This window comes from Kryptolebias marmoratus, linkage group LG14 (genome assembly GCF_001649575.2).
Source record: "Kryptolebias marmoratus isolate JLee-2015 linkage group LG14, ASM164957v2, whole genome shotgun sequence".
Classification (NCBI taxonomy): Eukaryota; Metazoa; Chordata; class Actinopteri; order Cyprinodontiformes; family Rivulidae; genus Kryptolebias; species Kryptolebias marmoratus.
In genome coordinates this window covers 2634724-2653455 of record NC_051443.1, presented here as the reverse complement: position 1 = coordinate 2653455, position 18732 = coordinate 2634724, and the positions used below count along the sequence as shown (strand labels likewise).

Below are 18732 nucleotides of genomic sequence, written 5' to 3'. Positions count from 1 at the left end.
GTGTTATGTGTTTTTGCTATGATCAGAACATGGCCTTGGCTTGCTCAGATCAATCCCTTTTTTCTTATTATTTCTTCTTCCTTTAAATAAAGAGAAAGCCCAAGTGGAGGGGCAGAACTTCCTGGACAGCACACTGTTAGCAGCTGTGGTGGAACTTCTCCTCTTTGCGAAGGCCTTCATAAAGACAAAAATTACTCTCCGGTGTGATTCTTTTTTTAGCGGGTTAAATAAATAAAAACCCTGACAATACCACTAAAAGCCAGTGACCTCCCACATTTACAGGGCACATCCAAATGGAGGCATCAGGTAACACCATCTTTTGAAATGACAGAAATCACCCTTAATCTTACTTCATTTTCTCTAAGGTAGGAAGATATCATACCGAGTAATTACCTTTTGAACAGCCCGGTACTGCCCAAGATGGAATATAGATGATGCAATGACTGCATCCATTCTGTGTACACGTATCTGAGAAGAAATAATTATTGTGAATGATAAAGGGTCATAAAGTGCAAAGGATAGAAATAAACTTTAAAAAAAAAAACCTTCATACCTTGCTCTTCTCAAGCAGAAGATAAAGATATGCATTTATGACCTGTTTAAAGAAATCGGCTTTAAATGATTTTCAAGATGGATTGCATTGGAAATATACTGACTTCCAAGAACATGTAGTCTTACTTCATCTGACAACTGGCCATGTCCACAGAGTGTTCTAAAAGATGTGTCATACAACTTATATGGGCCAACAAGGGCTTCAATTTGCCCCGAGTCTTTTAAGGACCACAGTTGAACTACTGCATCAAAAAAAAAGCAATGTTAATATTTTAAAAGCTTACAGATCTGAAACAAACAACAGAATTTCAGACGAACAATGAGAACATATGCAGACAAGACCAGGAACAGGTCATTGAACAAACATGCAAAAAACTGACCAACCGGTCAGAACCCATCACCAACTTGTCAGGAAAGTAATTTTGTTTTGCAGGACTACCACCCCTTGCTGCTGAATAGTACTCTGTGACATCCTAGGAGAAGGCAAGGTAGACATCGTGGGAGGGGGTTAGGGAGACAGCTGGTTCACCTTAGCAGGGTCCTGACCCTCCGTCCTTGTCTGTGTTTCCGTTGTTTCCACTTTGCCCACATACCTTATTACTGATACTCTGTCTTGTACCTTCTCACTTAAGGCAGAACCCTCACCTACCTTGTCTCCCTCATTGCCTCTTTTGTATGGTTTTATGTGAGTGACACTGTATTTTGTTTTTAGGAATTTTCCTTTCATTGTTTTTAACAATGCTGTGTTCCCTAAAGGTTTATGTATGACATAAGGACTGGAAAAGTCAGTCTCCATCCTTGCTCCTTTCCTACTTCTCTTTCTGTTGTTGTATAGCAGAACTTCATCCCCTTCTCTGAATTTGAAATCTTTGTATTTTTTGTTTGCCCTGTTTGCAAACGCTTCCCTCATTTTTTTCTGTGCAAGTTCCACATTCTCTTGTACCTTCATGTTTCTATCTGTCTTGATTTTCTCTCTCTCTTTTACAAATTTGTTGTATTCTGTTGGTAGAACAACTGAAGCAAGCTATATTGGAAGAACAGAGACAAAATTAGATCTGACGATATGAAATTGGGCTTTACAAACATTCTTTGTAGCGTTTGACTGAGAACTACATTGTATGATCACACAATAATATGCCACACTTATGACAGGCAGAATCTTACCGGCATTTCCACAGGAACTTCTGAGGGGAACTTAGCCTCTCTTCCATACATCAGATTGAAGGGTGTGAATTTTGTGGTTGTATGGACTTTGGACCTCAGTGAAAACAAAGTGGCATCAAGATATTGGTCCCAGTCATCCTGCCTGTCATTGATAAGTTTTCTTAGGGCCCTAGAAAGAACAGTCAGTTTAACATGTTTCCATAAGGAATACTTTATTTATATGTAAGGGAGGCCAAACTTCACAAAGCTCATGTTATAATAAATTCAAAAAAGTTAAAAAACAAAAACAACCTGACTTCTATTCTGTAGTTGAAGACGTTTCCCTTCTCATCCGAGGAGCTTTCTCAATTCAGAAATAGAGAATAGCTTGCAAATTGTTCTCACTCTCCTAACAATAGAGGCTCGTTAGGGTCCTTGTTTGTCTGACTCAATGATGGGCCACTCTTGTCACATGAGTGCAGGTGTTAATTGGAGTGAAACTTTTTTGAATTTACCATGGCCTGGATGACTGAGAATCTACACCAGCTCATGTTATAATGGTAACTGTTGAAAAATGTTTAAAAAAAACATGATGATGTTGTCATTTATTTCTCACCGTTTAATGTTGTCATTGGTTTTTTTCATCCAAACCATTTGTTTGAGGATGATATGCTGCAGTGACACTCCTCTCTATTGAAAGGAGTTCACAGAGTCTGCTGTTGATCTAAAAGAACAATGAAGCACATTGTGATTACTTTTGTTACCTTTGAAGCTTCACAGAACTATAAGCTTTTTACATGTGGCTTACTTGATTCACAAACTCTCTGCCCTGGTCAGTGAGAATACGATCAGGACAGCCGTGTCGATAAATGATGTCGCACAAGTTTTTGCAGACTTCCTCAGCTGACTTGTTTTTCAAAGGGAAAGCCTCCACCCACTTTGAAAAGTAGTCTGTGGCTGTCAATATGTATTGATAGCCAGAAGATGTCAGGGGTAGGGGACCAGTCAGATCTATTCCAACCAGCTCCCACACACCTGATACCTGTTGGTGATTAAATTTTTATGAACATCAATAGCAAAGAAGTAATAAACTGTAGGAATTGCTGTCGATGCTGACCTTAATGCAATCGAGTGTCTGGACTATCTTCAGTGGTGGTCCGACTCTTTGGCACTGGTCACATTCTGACACCTTGAAAATGTTACTGTTATTGTTTTTCAGTTTTATAACACTCTGAAGCTTAAGTATATTTCTAAGAATGTCATACCATACCCATTTCTCAATGTCTGACGTTATGCCAGGTCAAAAAAATCGGGCACACATGGCATTGCGGGTTTTTACAATGCCAGTGTGTCCTCCTATGGGTGAAGTATGTAACTCCTTGAAAAGGTTCCAAGCCTCCTCTTTTGTTCGGATGGCCCTCCGGTGAGGCAAGGCTCCAAAGAATAGGTTACCAGCTTTATTAAAAGAATTTCACATTATTATTATTATTATATCATTACCATCATAGAAAATGTTGTCTGTTTAAAATATAAAAACCTTACCATAAATGCTAAATTTGGAGGCAAACTTCCTAAGAGTTTGCCTTTGCCCCCTGCTGAATCCTGATATGTAGGAAATTTTAGAAAGAAAGCTGAAGATCTCCTATTTGCTCTCCATATTTGCTAAAATGTTACAAAAATATATATTAATTAAATAAACAAGCATTTCATAGGAATCTTCTTTGAGGAATAAATGTTTGAATATAAAGAAATTAACTTGGAAACTTGCATCTCACATTTTAATTCTCTGCTCCGTGCAGCCACCCTATTGTATCCAAGCGTGTTACACATGTTGTTAAATCAAAATTGTCTTTTATACAGGCCAAGTTTTATGGTTTGCTACAGCTAGACCCTGCTCTAAATACACTTTAAAACCACAACAATGCATATGTAGGCATTTTTTATTTTATAAACAGTTTATTGACTTACTTTTTGTCGTAACTTGTTGGGTATGCCGATCTGATTGCGCTCCTCCAGGTGTAACGGACCATGGACCTCACGCATGCGCATGCATGCGTATTAACTGCATGTATGCTAGTCTGACATGTATGCTGAACTGACAGAACACCGGCAGAGAACGGCTGGCCGACATTAGCGTTCCTGTTTTGGGTCAGCTGTGAGCTACACGCCGCTAACTCCGCGGAGCGCGAAAATCCAATATCCAACTTAAAACTAACTTCACTGCGGTCCCAAACCAGTTTCCTACCCAGCTGCATGAGAGTGGGGGAAGCTGTTTTGCACGTCCTGCAGTGTAATCATGAAACATAAACGCAAGTCAACCATCGACAAACACTTTGTGTCTGCAAAACGTGAGGAGAGCTACAGATGAGGGAAAATCCAGAAATGGTCATGAATGTCAGTTTATAAGCTATCAAAGTTCTCAAATAAAGAACCTTTTGAGAATGTCAATGCTTGTTGGTAATTATCTTACAGAAATAGTAAGTATTTTTGGTTTATATATTAAAAGTTATGTTTTTAATTGATTTTAGTAAAAAAAAAAAAATCGCAACTTTTCATCGCAACCTTTAGGAAAATGCCCTTCGAAATCAGGCATTTTAGCCCGCAACAATCACAAAAAATGCCTGCAAAATCCTGGAGGGACTGTATTACTAACAAAATAGTCAAGTAGCAACCTGTTTTTTGTGTGATTTGCTATGTCAGTCAAATGTTCTATTTTGGAATAAAGTTGTGGTAGCCTATTTAAAAAAAAGTTTTTTGGCCGATTCAACGATTAATCAAAAATGTAATTGACCAATTAATCGATTATTATTATTATTATTTCATGTATAGTTTATTTATTTTTGTCAGGGTTTGGGTCGTTTGTGTGAGCGTTTCCCTGTCGTGGCCCATTCTGTCACAACATCTCTCAGAGACTTCTTGGTGGTGCCCTCTCCTGTCTTGGTGAAGCTGTACAAATACCACAACCAGTACATAATACCAGGTAAAAACAGCACACCTAGTGGCCAAGGTATTTATCACTACACGCACAATTGGATTTTTTTTTCCCCCATTCTAAACTGTCTCAAAAAATTTTTATTTTTAAAAGGTGGTGAGATTAAAATCCAAGTGACCAACGAACACTCTCAGTCCACGCTCAGTACCAATTCTACCAGAAAGAGCCAGCCCTCCATGTACGAACAGTTGCGTGACATCTCCATCGATAACATCTGCAGGTCAGTTCATACTCAGGAACATGGTTTGAATTGTTGTATTCCCTGTACTGTCTACTAAATGCACACTCATATCATAATCTGCAGGCTGCAGTTTCTTGCTTCGTCTTTTTTTTTTTGTGTGCACTGCAGAACATCGCTCTATACACATACATCAAGCTAACAACATTGACACACAATTTCCTGTTACCTGTGTCGGTCTCCTTCAAAATAAATGTTGTGCCACAAAGTATTTGCAGACTTTATGACTTATGGCAATCACTCAATCAACATTTATTTATTAATACAAAAGTTAAAAACTGTCAATAAAACAATATAAAAATGCCAGAGTGCAACTAGGTATCAAAAGTCTGCCTGAATACAAAAGTTTTAAGATTAGATTTAAAAAGGGCCAGATCAGCGATAGAGCACAAGATCTGAGGTGGTTGGTTCCACAGTCTGGTTGCGATGATCGAAAAGGCCTGGTCACCCCAACATTTGTATTTAGACTTGAGGACAAACTGTAAGATGTATTAGTTGAGTTTAAGGTCCTCTCATACTCAAAGTAAGCTACCGGATCAGCAAAATAAGGTGGGACAAGCTTTAAAAGTGAACAATACAAGTTTCAAATTAATTCTAAAATGGACTGGAAGCCAATGAAGAGAAAATAAAATGGGGGTGATGTGCTTGGAAGTGTTGATTAGGAGTTTGGTCACAGTATTTTGTACAAGCTGAAGGTGCCTGATGGAGTATTGAGAGATTCTAACATACAAAGCATTGCAGTAGTCAAGCCTTGAGCTGATAAAAGCATTAATGGCCTTTTCCAGGTCAGGTCAATTTTAAAAGGTTTAACCTTGCTTAAACCATGTAACTGATAAAAGCTGAACCTCCTGTCCTGAGTTCTTGTTTAACAATATTCAACAGATGTCAACCACACACAATGTCAGGATGGAGGAAATATTATGAGTGATGCACTTTTCTGTTTCATTTTCAGTGTCTGAGTTACATTTTGTGATGTCCGATTGTAAATGTTAACCTTTCCAACATTTGCTTTAAATTACAGTTGAGCTAAACATTAGCAAGACTAAGCTGCTGTTTTCTTTCTGAACTGATGTCAAGAGATGGAAGTTGATGAACAGTGTTTCTCCTAATTCACAACCCCAACAGGAAAAAAAGTGAAAAATAATTTTCAAAATGCAGAAGAAGCATTTACCATTAAATATAAAAATGGAAATGTACGAACTAGTGAAGAGAATGTTGAGGAGGTGAAAGGAGTACTTTGAAGAGTTGATAAATAAAGCAAAATGAGAGAAAGGAGTACACATGGAGGAAAGGTAGTGAACTAGGAAGAGCAGAGGGTCGGTAAGAAAGATGTCAGAGCAGCTATTAAGAAGATGTAGAGTGGAAAGGTGTTTGGACCAGATGACAGACCTATAGAGGGATGGAGATGTCGAAGAGAGAACAGTGGACTTTTTATCCAGGTTACTTAACACAATCCAAGAGAAGGGGGGGTTGCCTGAGGAGTGGTGAAGTTGGTTTTTACTCCATTATTAAACATGGTAATCAAAGATTGACAACTGGGGAAATTTATTTTTGACATCTGATAATTAGAAAAGCTTTACTTCTTACTCCTGCAGTCTGGATCTCAGTCTGCTGCTCTCTCTGAGAGCAGCACCAATAATACTAATGTGTTCTTTTCTCTTTGACAGTAAACAGACACCAATAGACATAGTAATTACAAATAAGCATGTTTTCATCACATCTCAGGGTTTCCCCCAGAAAAGAGGCTAAGCCCAGTGGTAGGCGGCCGTTCGCTGGCTGATTGCCGGCCAACCGTGATTAAGTAAAAAAAAAAAAGATTAAAGTTGACAGGAAAGTTGAAAATATGGCTATTTATTATGTGATAATGTAAGATATTTGTGTCAAATATTTACACAACTACAGTTATACAAAAAGGCACTTTTGAAATACTTTTTAAAACAAAAATACAATAAAAATTAATACAAATTGTTTGTACCTAATTTCAAGCCTAATTTAAGTCACATTAAATCAGTGGTTCCCAAAGTGTGGGACGCGCCCACTAAGGGGGGGCGCAGTGCCATTGCAGGGGGGGCGCAGCATGAATGAATGAAAAAAAAAAAAAAACAGTGCCTGACTAAGCATAATGGACAGGTTTTTGATGGGGACAGGTTTTTAACCCCCTTCCGCACAGAGGCTTTCTTTTAAATTTATTGATAATAACAAAGTTGAATATTGTTACAAATAAAAAAAAGATGTTTGAAATAACACTGACAGCAAAGAATACTGTTCTACAGTATAGAACTAAAAAAAAAAAAAAACAGTTACACAAAAGTGTTTCACTGTAAAGATGGTTTGTAGTTTGTTGTTTTGTTTGTTTTATTGTAATCCATAGGGGGGCCCAGAAGACAATCTTTGGGAACCACTGCATTAAATTAACTTTAAATGAAAAAGTGCAAAGAAGGCACCAACACACGTCTCACGTCAAGACCAATAAATTACCGCGCATCATATTAATATTTTCACTACAAAACATGCTTACCTTATTTTGTCTTGTAAAGCCTCCCGCTGAATTTCGGCTCAACTAACCATTGTGGTCTATAAACACTCCTTTTTATCTGCTGCAGCAGTAATCTCCTTCCATGAGTTTTGAGCCGTTTGATTATCTTTGTGATCTCTCATAGAGGGATCATATAAATGCTGATACTGGTGAACCAGCTCTGCTAGAGCACCAAAATCGTTCATTTTGAATGGAGCGCAGCGCTCGCGGCCCATGTGAACTTAAAAACATTAGGACGTGCACGATCACACAATACCACGCGGGGCCTTCGTGCAGGGGCAGGGACAGCGCGATTGCGTCACTGTTGGCGAGCGCACCCTTGCACGGTGATCAACGCGCGGTGACCTCGCATGGGGGTGCGGGTGGAATAAAAACGCATATAAAAAAATGACGTATATTACAATAAACAAGCAAAGCTTAGCCTGGCGGCAGGTTGGGGAAAGCCTGGCGACCCGCCAGGCTAATAATACACTGGGGGAAACCCTGCATCTGTAGACATTCTTAATCCAAGCAAGGTCTATCTGGTGACACTGTGGTATTAAACTAACAGTAACACTGATTGTTATTCAAACTCAGTAACAATTCAGTTTTATTTGCAATTTTTCGGCCCCATACAAAATGTACTGGTTAACAGTTTTCTGGAACAACGGGATGTGCAGAGCTGTAGTGAGTACAGAGGGATGAAGTTTATGAATCACACCATGAAAATCTTAGAAAGAGTTTTTGAAGCCAAATTAGGAAGTGAGGAGCAGATGGTTTCACTCCAGATGTGATGTTCACTTTCAGCATTGATAGAGAAGTAGAGAAGGTCCAAAGGAGTTGCTCTATGTCTGTTGATCTAGAGATAGCAGGTAGTAGGTTACCAAGATAGGAACTGTGGTGCTGTGTGAGAAATAAGGGTGGGAATCTTTAAGAACCCCACAATTTAGAGCACTATGATGGGATTCAAAAACAATTATCATTGCATTTCATTTATCTTGAAACTTTTGGCTCTTTCACAAAACAGTTCTGCAAAATGGGCCCAAAGACCAGTTCCTTTTTAATCTGCCTCTGGCCATTCAAAAATCACAAAGGAATCTGTCCACAACCAGCACAGGTGTAAGCTTTCAAAAATTAAGCGACCATCTCAGAACCCAAGCATACATGGTACAGAACTCAATTGCTTCGACATGGAGCGCAACACATTAAATGTATGATGAACATCTTCTTCATATCTTTTTCAAAACATGGCAAATCAAAAATCATTTTAGCCATTCTCTTTGTGCTTTTTAACTGAATGCAAAGTTGATGTGAATCATCATTGATTTTCCACCAGTAATAAATATGTTTTTTATTTAATCTCACAACTGGGTGGCCCAACAAATTATACATCATCACTTCATTACATTATTAAGACACAAAGCCAGCTTACCTTTTCACATGTCAGTCGTTACGGCTCTGTTACTACCTTGTTTTGCAGAACAAAGGTACATCAATGTTTGTTGGCATTGAACCCCTCACCACCTCAGTTCATTCAGAAATCACATCAAGGTGGCCAGAAGACATTTTAAGTCCCAGCTTGAGGTGTCTTGTGAAAGAGCCTTGTAATTACTATGGCCTATTTACATGAACACTGATTTATACATTTTTCATGCCAGATAAAGAGTGCACAATAATGAGTTAAAACCCTAATACTCACAGGCTGATGAAAATAGCTTAGATGTTAACTTAACACTGAAAAAACAGCCACTAGAGAGCACAAATCAGTGTATTGTGCTGGTCCTAAGCCTGGGTAAATGGTGACGGTTGTCTCAGGAAGCACACTTGGCATAAAACATTTTGCCAGTATAAGCCTGTGAGTTCATCCAAATGGCATCATACTGGATTGGTCAAGGCCTGGGTTAACAACGACCGCCATTGGTGCAAACAGTGTGCCGGTGGAAATTGTGCAACTGTCAGTCAAAGACCACAAAGAGGGAAACACGAGAAGAGGAAAGTCAAGAGTGTAGGACTAAGAGTAGCTACTCTAAATATAGGGACAATGACAGGCAAAGCCAGAGACCTGGTAGACAGGATGCAGACAAGGAAGGTAGATGTATGTGTGCAAGAGACCAAGTGGAAGGGCAACAAGGCAAGTGGGTGTAAGCTGTTTAAGGTGTGAATAAGAAGAGAAATTGACTAGAGATGGTCCTGAAGGAGGAATTTGCACAATATGTTGTATGTTGTGAAAGGAGTGTCATGACTTTGTGAGAATAGACATTGACTCATGCAGATTCAGGATAATTGACAAAAATCCATCACATAGTAATGTCTTTGCATGCTTTTGTGTAGCAAAAGTCATGTTTTTACATGGTTTTTTTTTTTGGGTTGATCTCAACTTTAATGCACATTCCTTGACAAGGGTGATGTGTCTGAAGGTAGATGCAGAAAGTCTGATGTTGAAAGTTATCAGTGGTTATACTGCACAGATTGGATGTGGTGTAAAAGAGAAAGAGAAATTCTGGAAGGATCTCAATGAAGTGATAGGGAGTATTCCCAGGGAGAAGAAAGTGGTGATTGGAGCAGACCTGAATGGACATGTTGGTGAAAGAAACAGGAGATGCTGAAGTGACGGGCAGGTTTGGTGTCAAGGAAAGGAACAGTGGGGGTAGATTTTGCCAAGAGGATGTGAATGGCTGTAGTCAACACCTATTACCAAAAGAGGGAGGAGCACAGGGTAAGAGTGGAGACAGGAGTATACAGGTAGACTACATTCTTTGTAGAAGAGGTAACCTGAGGGAGATTGGGGACATTAGGGTTGTGACAGAGGACAGAGGAGAGCATGGCCAGACAGCATTGGATGCTGGTGTGTAGGATGACTGTTGTGGTGAAGAAGAGGAAAAGAGTAGTCAGAGACGAGGACCAAATGGTGGAAGCTGGGAAAGGAAGAATGTGGTGAGAAGTTCAGAGAAGAGCTGTTAAAGGCTCTGGGAGATAAGGAAGAGCTTCCAGATGGCTGGGTTACTACATCAACAGTGATTAGAGAGACAAGTAGGAAGGTACTTGGTGCGTCATCTGGACACAGAAAAGACAATAAGAACACCTGGTGATGGAATAGTGAAGTACAGGAAGCCACCCAGAGGAAGAGCTTAGCCAAGAAGAAATGGGACAGTGAGAGGGCCGAAAAGAGTACACAGTAATATAAGGAGATACAACCTAATGCAAAGAGGGAGGTAGAAAAGGCAAAACAAAAAGTGTATAATGAGTTGTACAAGAGCCTTGACACTAAGGAGGGAGAGAAGGACTTAGCAAGACAGAGAGATGAAGCTGGAAACAATGTGCAGCAGGTAATAAAAATAGGCTTGTCAAAGACAGAAATGGTGATGTTCTAACAATGAGGAGAGTGTGATGGGAAGATGGAAGGATTACTTTGAGGAACTAATAAATGGAGAGAATGAAAGTGAAAGAAGAGTAGAGGTCAAATAAATTGTGGACCAGGAAGTAGGAAAGATTAGTGAGGTTGAAATTCAGAAAGCTTTGAAGAGGATGAAGTAGGGGAAGGCAGCTTGACCTGATGACATACCAGTGAAGGTACAGATATGTCTTAGTAAGATGGCAGTGAGATTTTTTTTTATACTTTATTTTTATGCGTTTTTAAACATATTCAAACATACAATCAAACACACGAAGGCTAGGGCAGGCAGCAGTCACATATTCTGGTGACCATTACAGTTTAACAGCCACTTCACTGCATGGAATCAGAAAACACGACGACATCAGAAAACTCCGAGGTGTCTGTCCGAGTGATGTGGAATCACAAACATTAACTGTTACACACCTTTGGTTATAAAATGATCCCATTTTTCCCACAGTCTCTCTCCTTTCTCCTTCTGTAGCGTATTGTAAAAGTCAACATTTCCATATTGTGAATCAGGTTTATAATATTCACAAGAAGCTTCAGAGTAGGAGGTCCAGGTTGGAGCCAACATTTAGTAATCGCCTTCTTGCTTGCAATCAAAAATATCTTCAAAAGTCATGTGTCCTTGTTATTGAGTCCTTCAGGAAGTATTCCAAGGTACATAGCAGGGAATGAAAAGACCAAAGTTATGCCCAGAGTTTCATAGATTAATCGGTTAACATCTTTCCAGAAGGTTTTCAAATGTGGACAGTCCCAAAAGATATGAAAGCAACCTGCAGAGACCACACCGCATTCCCTCCAGCATGAGGACCGTGAACCGCCTAGCTTCGATCTCTGCTTTGGAGTAATAAAAAATCTGATTAGATTTTTCCAGCAGAAATCACGCCATGTTAAAGAATTTGTGGTGGACAGGGTATTCCCCCAAATCCGAAGCCAAACCTCAGGTAAAATTATTACATTTGCTTCCTTTTCCCATCGTTGTCTGATATAATCAGTTGAGTTCTTGTTCATAGATACTAAATTTCTATAAAGTTTACCGATAATGCCTTTTGTAGTTTTGCCAGCGTATGCATCCATAAATATCTGTACTATTCCTGGCTCCGCATCCAAGTCATAGGTTTTGATTTCTTTCCTGAAGAAACTTCGGACCTGCAAATAACGATAGAAATCTTCTCTGCCCACTTCGTAAGTCCGGCATAAATTCTCAAACTTTACTAGTTCCTCATTTTTAATTATATTACAGAATGCAGTGATTCCCTGTTTCGCCCATCTTCTATATTTATGATCTATCGAAGCTGGGAGGAAACGCGGGTGGTACGCAGGCCAGCTCAGAAGTCCTATCTGTTTATGGAGACTGAACTTTTTAACCACCTCTGCCCACTTTTTCAAGGAGAAGCTCGAACACCAATTTTGTAATTGATACTTGGGGCAGCCCATCCAGGCATCCCAGAACAGACTGTATAGGGATGTCCAACAAAGAAAGCTCTATGTCCTTCGATTTAGCCTCATAGGTTGAGCTACACCAGCACACCAGAGGTCTAATCTGGGCAGACAGGTAATAATCCATCATGCAAGGCAGACCCATACCCCCCGATCCCCAGGCAGCTGCAGGGTCGAGTATCTTACTCTTGGCCTTTTATTGCTCCATATAAACCTTGAGAAATGCTTATCCCACTCCCTAAATTGTTTTGCTGGAACCTCTACTGGAAGTGCTGCAAATATGTACAATAGTCTTGGGAGAATGTTTATCTTTATTGTTCGGATTCTGCTGCCAAGGTCAAGGGGAAGCAGGCTCCACCTGTCCAGATCCTCATATATTTTTTTATTTATTCGTTTGTAATTAACCTCATATAGTTGAGCCAAATTTTTTGTTAGTATAACACCCAAATATTCTATTTGTAATTGATGCCAATTAAATTGGTAACTATTTATTAACTGTTTTGATGGAACAAAATGGAATGTCAAGATCTGAGTTTTTTGTATGTTGAGTTTATAACCCGAGAGTCTGCCATATGTTTCCAGGATGTTCATAAGTAATGGAATTCCAGATTCAGGGTTTTTAATCACTACTAAAACATCATCCGCATACAGGCATATTTTGTTTTCCACGTTCCCTATTGTCACCCCTTCCAACCCAGACTCCTCTCTAATAACCTGAGCCAGTGGTTCGATAAAAAGATTAAAGAGTAGCGGGCTTAATGGGCAGCCCTGCCTACATCCTCGTTGTAATACTATTTGATGTGAGAGACTTCCATTAATTTTAATTTTTGCTGTTGGTGAGGAATATATAGTTTTTATACATTGAACAAATCTATCACAGAACCCAAATCTCTTCATTACTTGAAACAAAAACTCCCACCCTACAGTATCATACGCCTTCTCGGCATCTAAGCTGAGAAGGACTGCACTTGTTTTTTCTTTAACTATATGATCAATAACATGAACGGCCCTTCTTATGCTATCCTGTGTTTGTCTATTACCAATGAAACCTGTCTGGTCCTCATCTATCAGGAAAGGCATCGGGGTACTTAATCTCTTAGCTAATATTGCGGCATATAGTTTATAGTCTATGTTTAACACACTAATTGGTCTATACCCTTTAGGATCCGTTTTGTCCTTCCCCATCTTTGGTATGACCGATATAAACGCCTCTTGCCATGATGGAGGAAGAGCGCCCCCTCCCAGGGTGTAGTTAAAGGAGGCCTTTAATAGCGGGAGAACAGATTCCTTCATGGCCTTATACCACTCAGGAGGGAACTCATCACAGCCCGGTGATTTGCTGGTCTTAAGATTTGATATCCCTCGATCAACTTCCTCAGCTGATATTTCTGCCATTAACTTGTCATTTTGGTTTTTTCCTATTGATGGAAGATCCAAAGAGTTGAGAATTTTTTGAATTGTTTGATTATCCATTTTGTCCGGCTGTGTGTACAGAGCTGCATAATACCCTTCAAATGCACTCTGAATTTCTTCAAGCTTATTAGTTATTTTGTTAGTTTCTGGGTTCCGCACTTTATAGATTGTGTTTTCCACCTGTTGTTTCCTAAGCCTCCATGAAAGCACCTTAGATGCTTTAGGCCCTGCCTCATGATACCTTTGTCTCATATATTTAAGTTTTTTTTTTCAATTTCCTCACTTAAAATTTTGTGAATCTCCTGCTTAACCGGCCTCATTTGTTCCAGTAAGGATGGGTTTTTGTAAATCGAATGCAGCTGCTACAATCTTTTTAAGTTTTCCTGTAAATCCGTTAGTTTTTTTGCTCTAATCTTCTTTAAATTAGCACATTTTGCAATTATTTTACCCCTGATATATGCCTTAGCTGCATCCCACAAAATTGTAGGGCTAACTGTTCCATTATCATTAAATTCTAAGTAAGTTTTAAGCTCCTCTGCTATTTCCGTTTTAAATGCCGTACTATTTACTAAACCAGTGTTAAGCCTCCATAAGGTGTTTTTGGGGCTTCTGACTAAATTCATTTTCATAGTTAAACCCAAGTGATTGGAGATGTCTCTTTGTCCTATTATACAATCTTTCACTCTGTGGAGGTCCTTATTGAACATAAAAAAATAATCAATTCTAGTATGCACATTATGCCTAGGTGAGTAAAAAGTAAATTCACGGTCATGTTTATGAAAATATCTCCATATATCTGCAAATCCCAATTCTTGTAGGATTTTTTTGAGTTGCTTTTCTACGCGTGTTCTTCCTCGTTCTCTGCTAGTTGTATCCATTTTTGGGTTTAGGAGTAAATTAAAGTCACCTGCACATATGCATGTGCCACTTGCTTCCACAGCCACAAGACTAAATACCTTCTTAAAGAAGTCTATGCTACTACCAGGAGGGGCATAGACATTACATAGAGTGACCTCTTCCTGATCCAACTTCCCCTTTAACAACACAAATCTGCCTTCTTTATCTTTATGTTCTGCAATAAACTCAAACCTGAGACTGTTTGATATAAGAATAGCTACCCCTCTTTTTTTCCCAGATCTGTGAGACAAATAACATGTTTTTCTATAACCCAGTTTTTTTTATTTTCTCATGTTCTTCATTCGACAAATGTGTTTCCTGCAAGAAACCAATGCCAACCTTCTCTCGTTTAAATTTTGAAATAATCTTGCTTCTCTTAATGGGATTTTTTATACCATTCACATTCAAAGTCTATATATTATAATACTGCATAGCCTTTAAATACCAACATCTTTTTTTCCACCTGCGTGACAACACTCCTAGCCCTCGGAACACACGTAGAACAGAAATACATGAAAACAGAACTTGCCATAACAATGAACAGGTCTTCCAAATAAGAGGATCCTTTATTCCTCTTAGTCTAGAGGAAAACTGCCACTACGTGGGGCCCCCACTTAGTTGCCTACTTAAAGAAAGGAAACTGGAAAGGTTAATTTAAGAGTCACCTGCATCGGTTCTTCATCACTCCCGCTATGAAAAGGGGGGTCACAGTCCTCACCATACTCCTGTGCAGCCACGGCCACCCCTTAACTCTCTGAATGGTACTAATCAGCTGGCCTGAAGTTTTCTCTGTGGGGTGATCAAATGTTTCTTCGTTGTAAGTGAAGGTTATTCATCCGTAGCGACGTCCTCACTGCCTGGTCGCTGGAACGGCAGTGAGATTTTTGACTGAATTATTCAATTGCATTTTTGAGAGTGGCCCATCTGTGAGGCAGGCTAATAAAGACCATAACCAGCCTCTATTGTTAGAAGAATGAGGGCAAGGTGCATGTGAATCCAGGTTACAGTACAGCTAAGCTTTAAAAGCTCAAACTCCACACTCTGCTTTTTGAATTGAGAAAGCTCCTCAGATCAGAAGCAAAACATCTTCAGCTACAGAATAGAACTCCAGTTGTTTTTATTTTTAACCTTATTAAGACAGAGGACAGCGTAATATGGAGGAGGATGACTCGCTGTGGCGACCCCTGAAAAGGGAAAAGCTGAAAAAAGTTAATTTAACATTGAAAATGCCATAGAAAAGCTAACTATCAGCAAAATAGATTTTTTTTCATTTGAAAATGAATTCAGAATCTTTCATTAGCATCTAAAAAAAGATTTTAGCCCCTACCTGTCATCAGGAAGTAAGGTGTTGTGAAGAAGTATGTGAGGGTGGGGCAGGATATGTACAAGGACAGTAAGACTGTGTTGAGATATTCTATAGGAGTAACAGATGGGTTCAGGGTGGGGATGGGATTACATTAGGGATCAGCTCTGAGATCCTTGTTGTTTGCAGTGGTGATGAACTGGTTGATCGATGAGCTTAGGCAGGAGTTACCATGAACTATGATGTTTGCAGATGACTCTTGTATTGACATTAGAGAGTAGTTGGATAGGAACATAGAGAGATCTGAAGGTGGACAAGTTTCGGCACCTGGGGTCAAACGTCCAAAGCAAAGCACAGAACCCAAGAAAGGTGAAAAAGAGAAAGCAGGCAGGGAGTGGATGGAGGGGTGATTTGTGACAGGATAGCTGGAAGAGTAAAAGGGAAGGTTTACAGAATGATAGTGAGACCTGCTGTGATTTCTTTACCTTCAGGTGCCTAAAAGCTGGCCTTACCATGGATAGTGTCATTGTGGAAGCTTTCCTTGCCAGCCTGTCGAATCGTCTCTACATCTATCAAGACAATGACAAGTAAGTCAGATATAACTAGAAAAACTGCCTTTTCTGATAGCATACAATGTGAATGCCGAGTGCTGAATGACCTTGCTAAAGAAGATGAAACTGAGTTTTTTCAACAAGGAGAACAGAGGGTAAAAGGAGCATACTGGAAGCTAAAAGGAACTAAAAGCTAGATAAAAGATGAAAGGAGGTAAATGGTAGCTAAAATATAAAAGAAGCAAAGCTGATGCTAAAAGGAGTAGAATGGTAGCCAAAGCTAAAAGGAGCAAAACTGTAGCTAAAAGATAACAGTAGCAAGGAAAGACAAATAAGAGCAAGTATACTGAAGCAGATTTTAAAAGGACCAATATTTTTAAGGATTTGAAGATATCACAGTGTATTTCTATGGGAAAAATATTTGTAAATGAAGTTAAATATTTTGAAAAGTTACAGAGTCATCACACACTATTCTTAATTGAGCTAAACATTTTGATGTATGAATAACATATGTAGAAATAGTTAGAAAGGAAAAAAAATGTATGGAAGTGTAGAAATCAGGAAACCATGAAGTGATTTCTGACTCAGCATTCACCCCATAAAATGGTTGTCCTCTCAAGAAAACAAAAGCTGCTAAAGTTGACCCCACCTCTTTTCCAGAGATGCTCACTTGATCCCAGACCACACCATCAGGGGTTTGGGTCACATCGCCGTTGCACTACGGGACACTCCCAGAGTGATGGAGCCCATCCTGCAGATTCTGCAGCAGAAGTTCTGCCAGCCTCCATCTCAGCTTGATGTCCTTATCATAGACCAGCTGGGCTGCATGGTCATCACTGGAAACGTCAGTGTTTACATGTCCCTCTCACACCTCTGACACAAATGTCTTTCATTATGGAGGACCAAAATTGACATAATCAAAAATAAAAGCAGAAATAGATATATTTTGCTTTTCCTTTTGGTTACACGTGCATTTTCAACAAGAAATGTATAAATTTTCTTTTTCCATTTCCTTACACATGCGTTTTCGTCAAGTAATATATATATTTTGTATATATTTTGTTTTGCTTTGTTTTATTTTTGTTTTGCCCGATCCTCTCTGTCCCATTCACTGAATTAACAGTGATAACAATGTGTTGCCACTCACAATGCTTCCATTTATTTGTAACACCACTACTGTGGCTCCCAAAAAATATATTTTTTCTGTTCTGCACCTCACTCACAAACACATCAACTTCTGTCTCTGTGAAATTTAGTTTCTTTGCTCCTTTCTCCATGGTTGCCATTGGTAACCATGAAATCCAAACTTTATTCAAGCTATGACTGTTTTCAATTTGTATTTTGATATGTTGTTAATGTTGACGTTCTTGTCACCTGGTGGAGCAGAAACAGTATTTCAGCATTTTTGTTAGAATGATGTAGTCAGAGTAAAAAAATATCAATTTAAAAAAATATTTATTATAGTGTAGATGGGGCCTCAGACATATGTAATTAAGGATATTTAAGAATATTATTTTATGTGAAGGTACACCCTTTCATTATAAAAAAGCAAATGTAAAAAAGGGTATTCTATAACAAATAAAAAAGTACATTTATTGTTTTTGGTTATTTATTCTTTTTTTTCTTCTTTATTTTAGCAATACATCTACCAGGAAGTGTGGAATTTGTTCCAGCAGATCAGTGTTAAGGCGAGTTCAATGGTTTACTCAACCAAAGACTATAAAGACCATGGTTACAGGTGAGTGGAACCTCCAAGGATACACTCAGAAGTTTTAAAATATTGGGCAGATGCCTGCATGAACGCTATATGGTGTTATTTTATTTATTTATATTTTTTTGCCTTTTCATATTTGTCAAGAATGTTCCTGTTTTTACTAATGTCCTGTTCATACAGCCTCAGTGGTTCTTGGTCTGTTTTTATTTAATACAGAAAACTACTTATAAAACAATTTCTTTGGTACAAATGTTTTTCTTTTTCCCTTTCTTTCTAACCTGTGCACCTACTACCAACATACCAGTGAAAAAACAAAGACGAGACAAAAGGGAGGAAAAAAGACAATTAAGTTATTTCAGAAATAAAAGATCTATACATACCCATGCATACACTTCCATAAACATACACATACCTGTATACACACAGAGAGCAAATACTTCATTTTTCCTAAGATTAAGTTTGCATCCAGAAAATTTACAGACTGCATCTAGGACTAAAGGGGTGGCAGGGATTTAGTGTGACAAGTCAAAGTCCGGGGGTGGATGAGATTCGTCCGGAGTTCCTTAAGGCTCTGGAT

General features: G+C 38.9%; 1 protein-coding gene across 5 annotated transcripts in view; it reads left to right on the top strand.

The window, feature by feature from the left end:
* The window catches only part of pi4kaa (phosphatidylinositol 4-kinase, catalytic, alpha a), a 222391-nt gene that overhangs the window by 45127 nt on the left and 158532 nt on the right, over positions 1–18732 (top strand). For all 5 annotated transcript variants that reach the window (XM_037979490.1, XM_037979489.1, XM_037979492.1 and 2 more), the window contains exons 13-17: positions 4543–4675; positions 4781–4907; positions 16382–16477; positions 17102–17285; positions 18079–18179. In XM_037979490.1, the coding sequence (XP_037835418.1) occupies positions 4543–4675; positions 4781–4907; positions 16382–16477; positions 17102–17285; positions 18079–18179 (641 nt within the window). The remainder of the gene's footprint in view (positions 1–4542; positions 4676–4780; positions 4908–16381; positions 16478–17101; positions 17286–18078; positions 18180–18732) is intronic.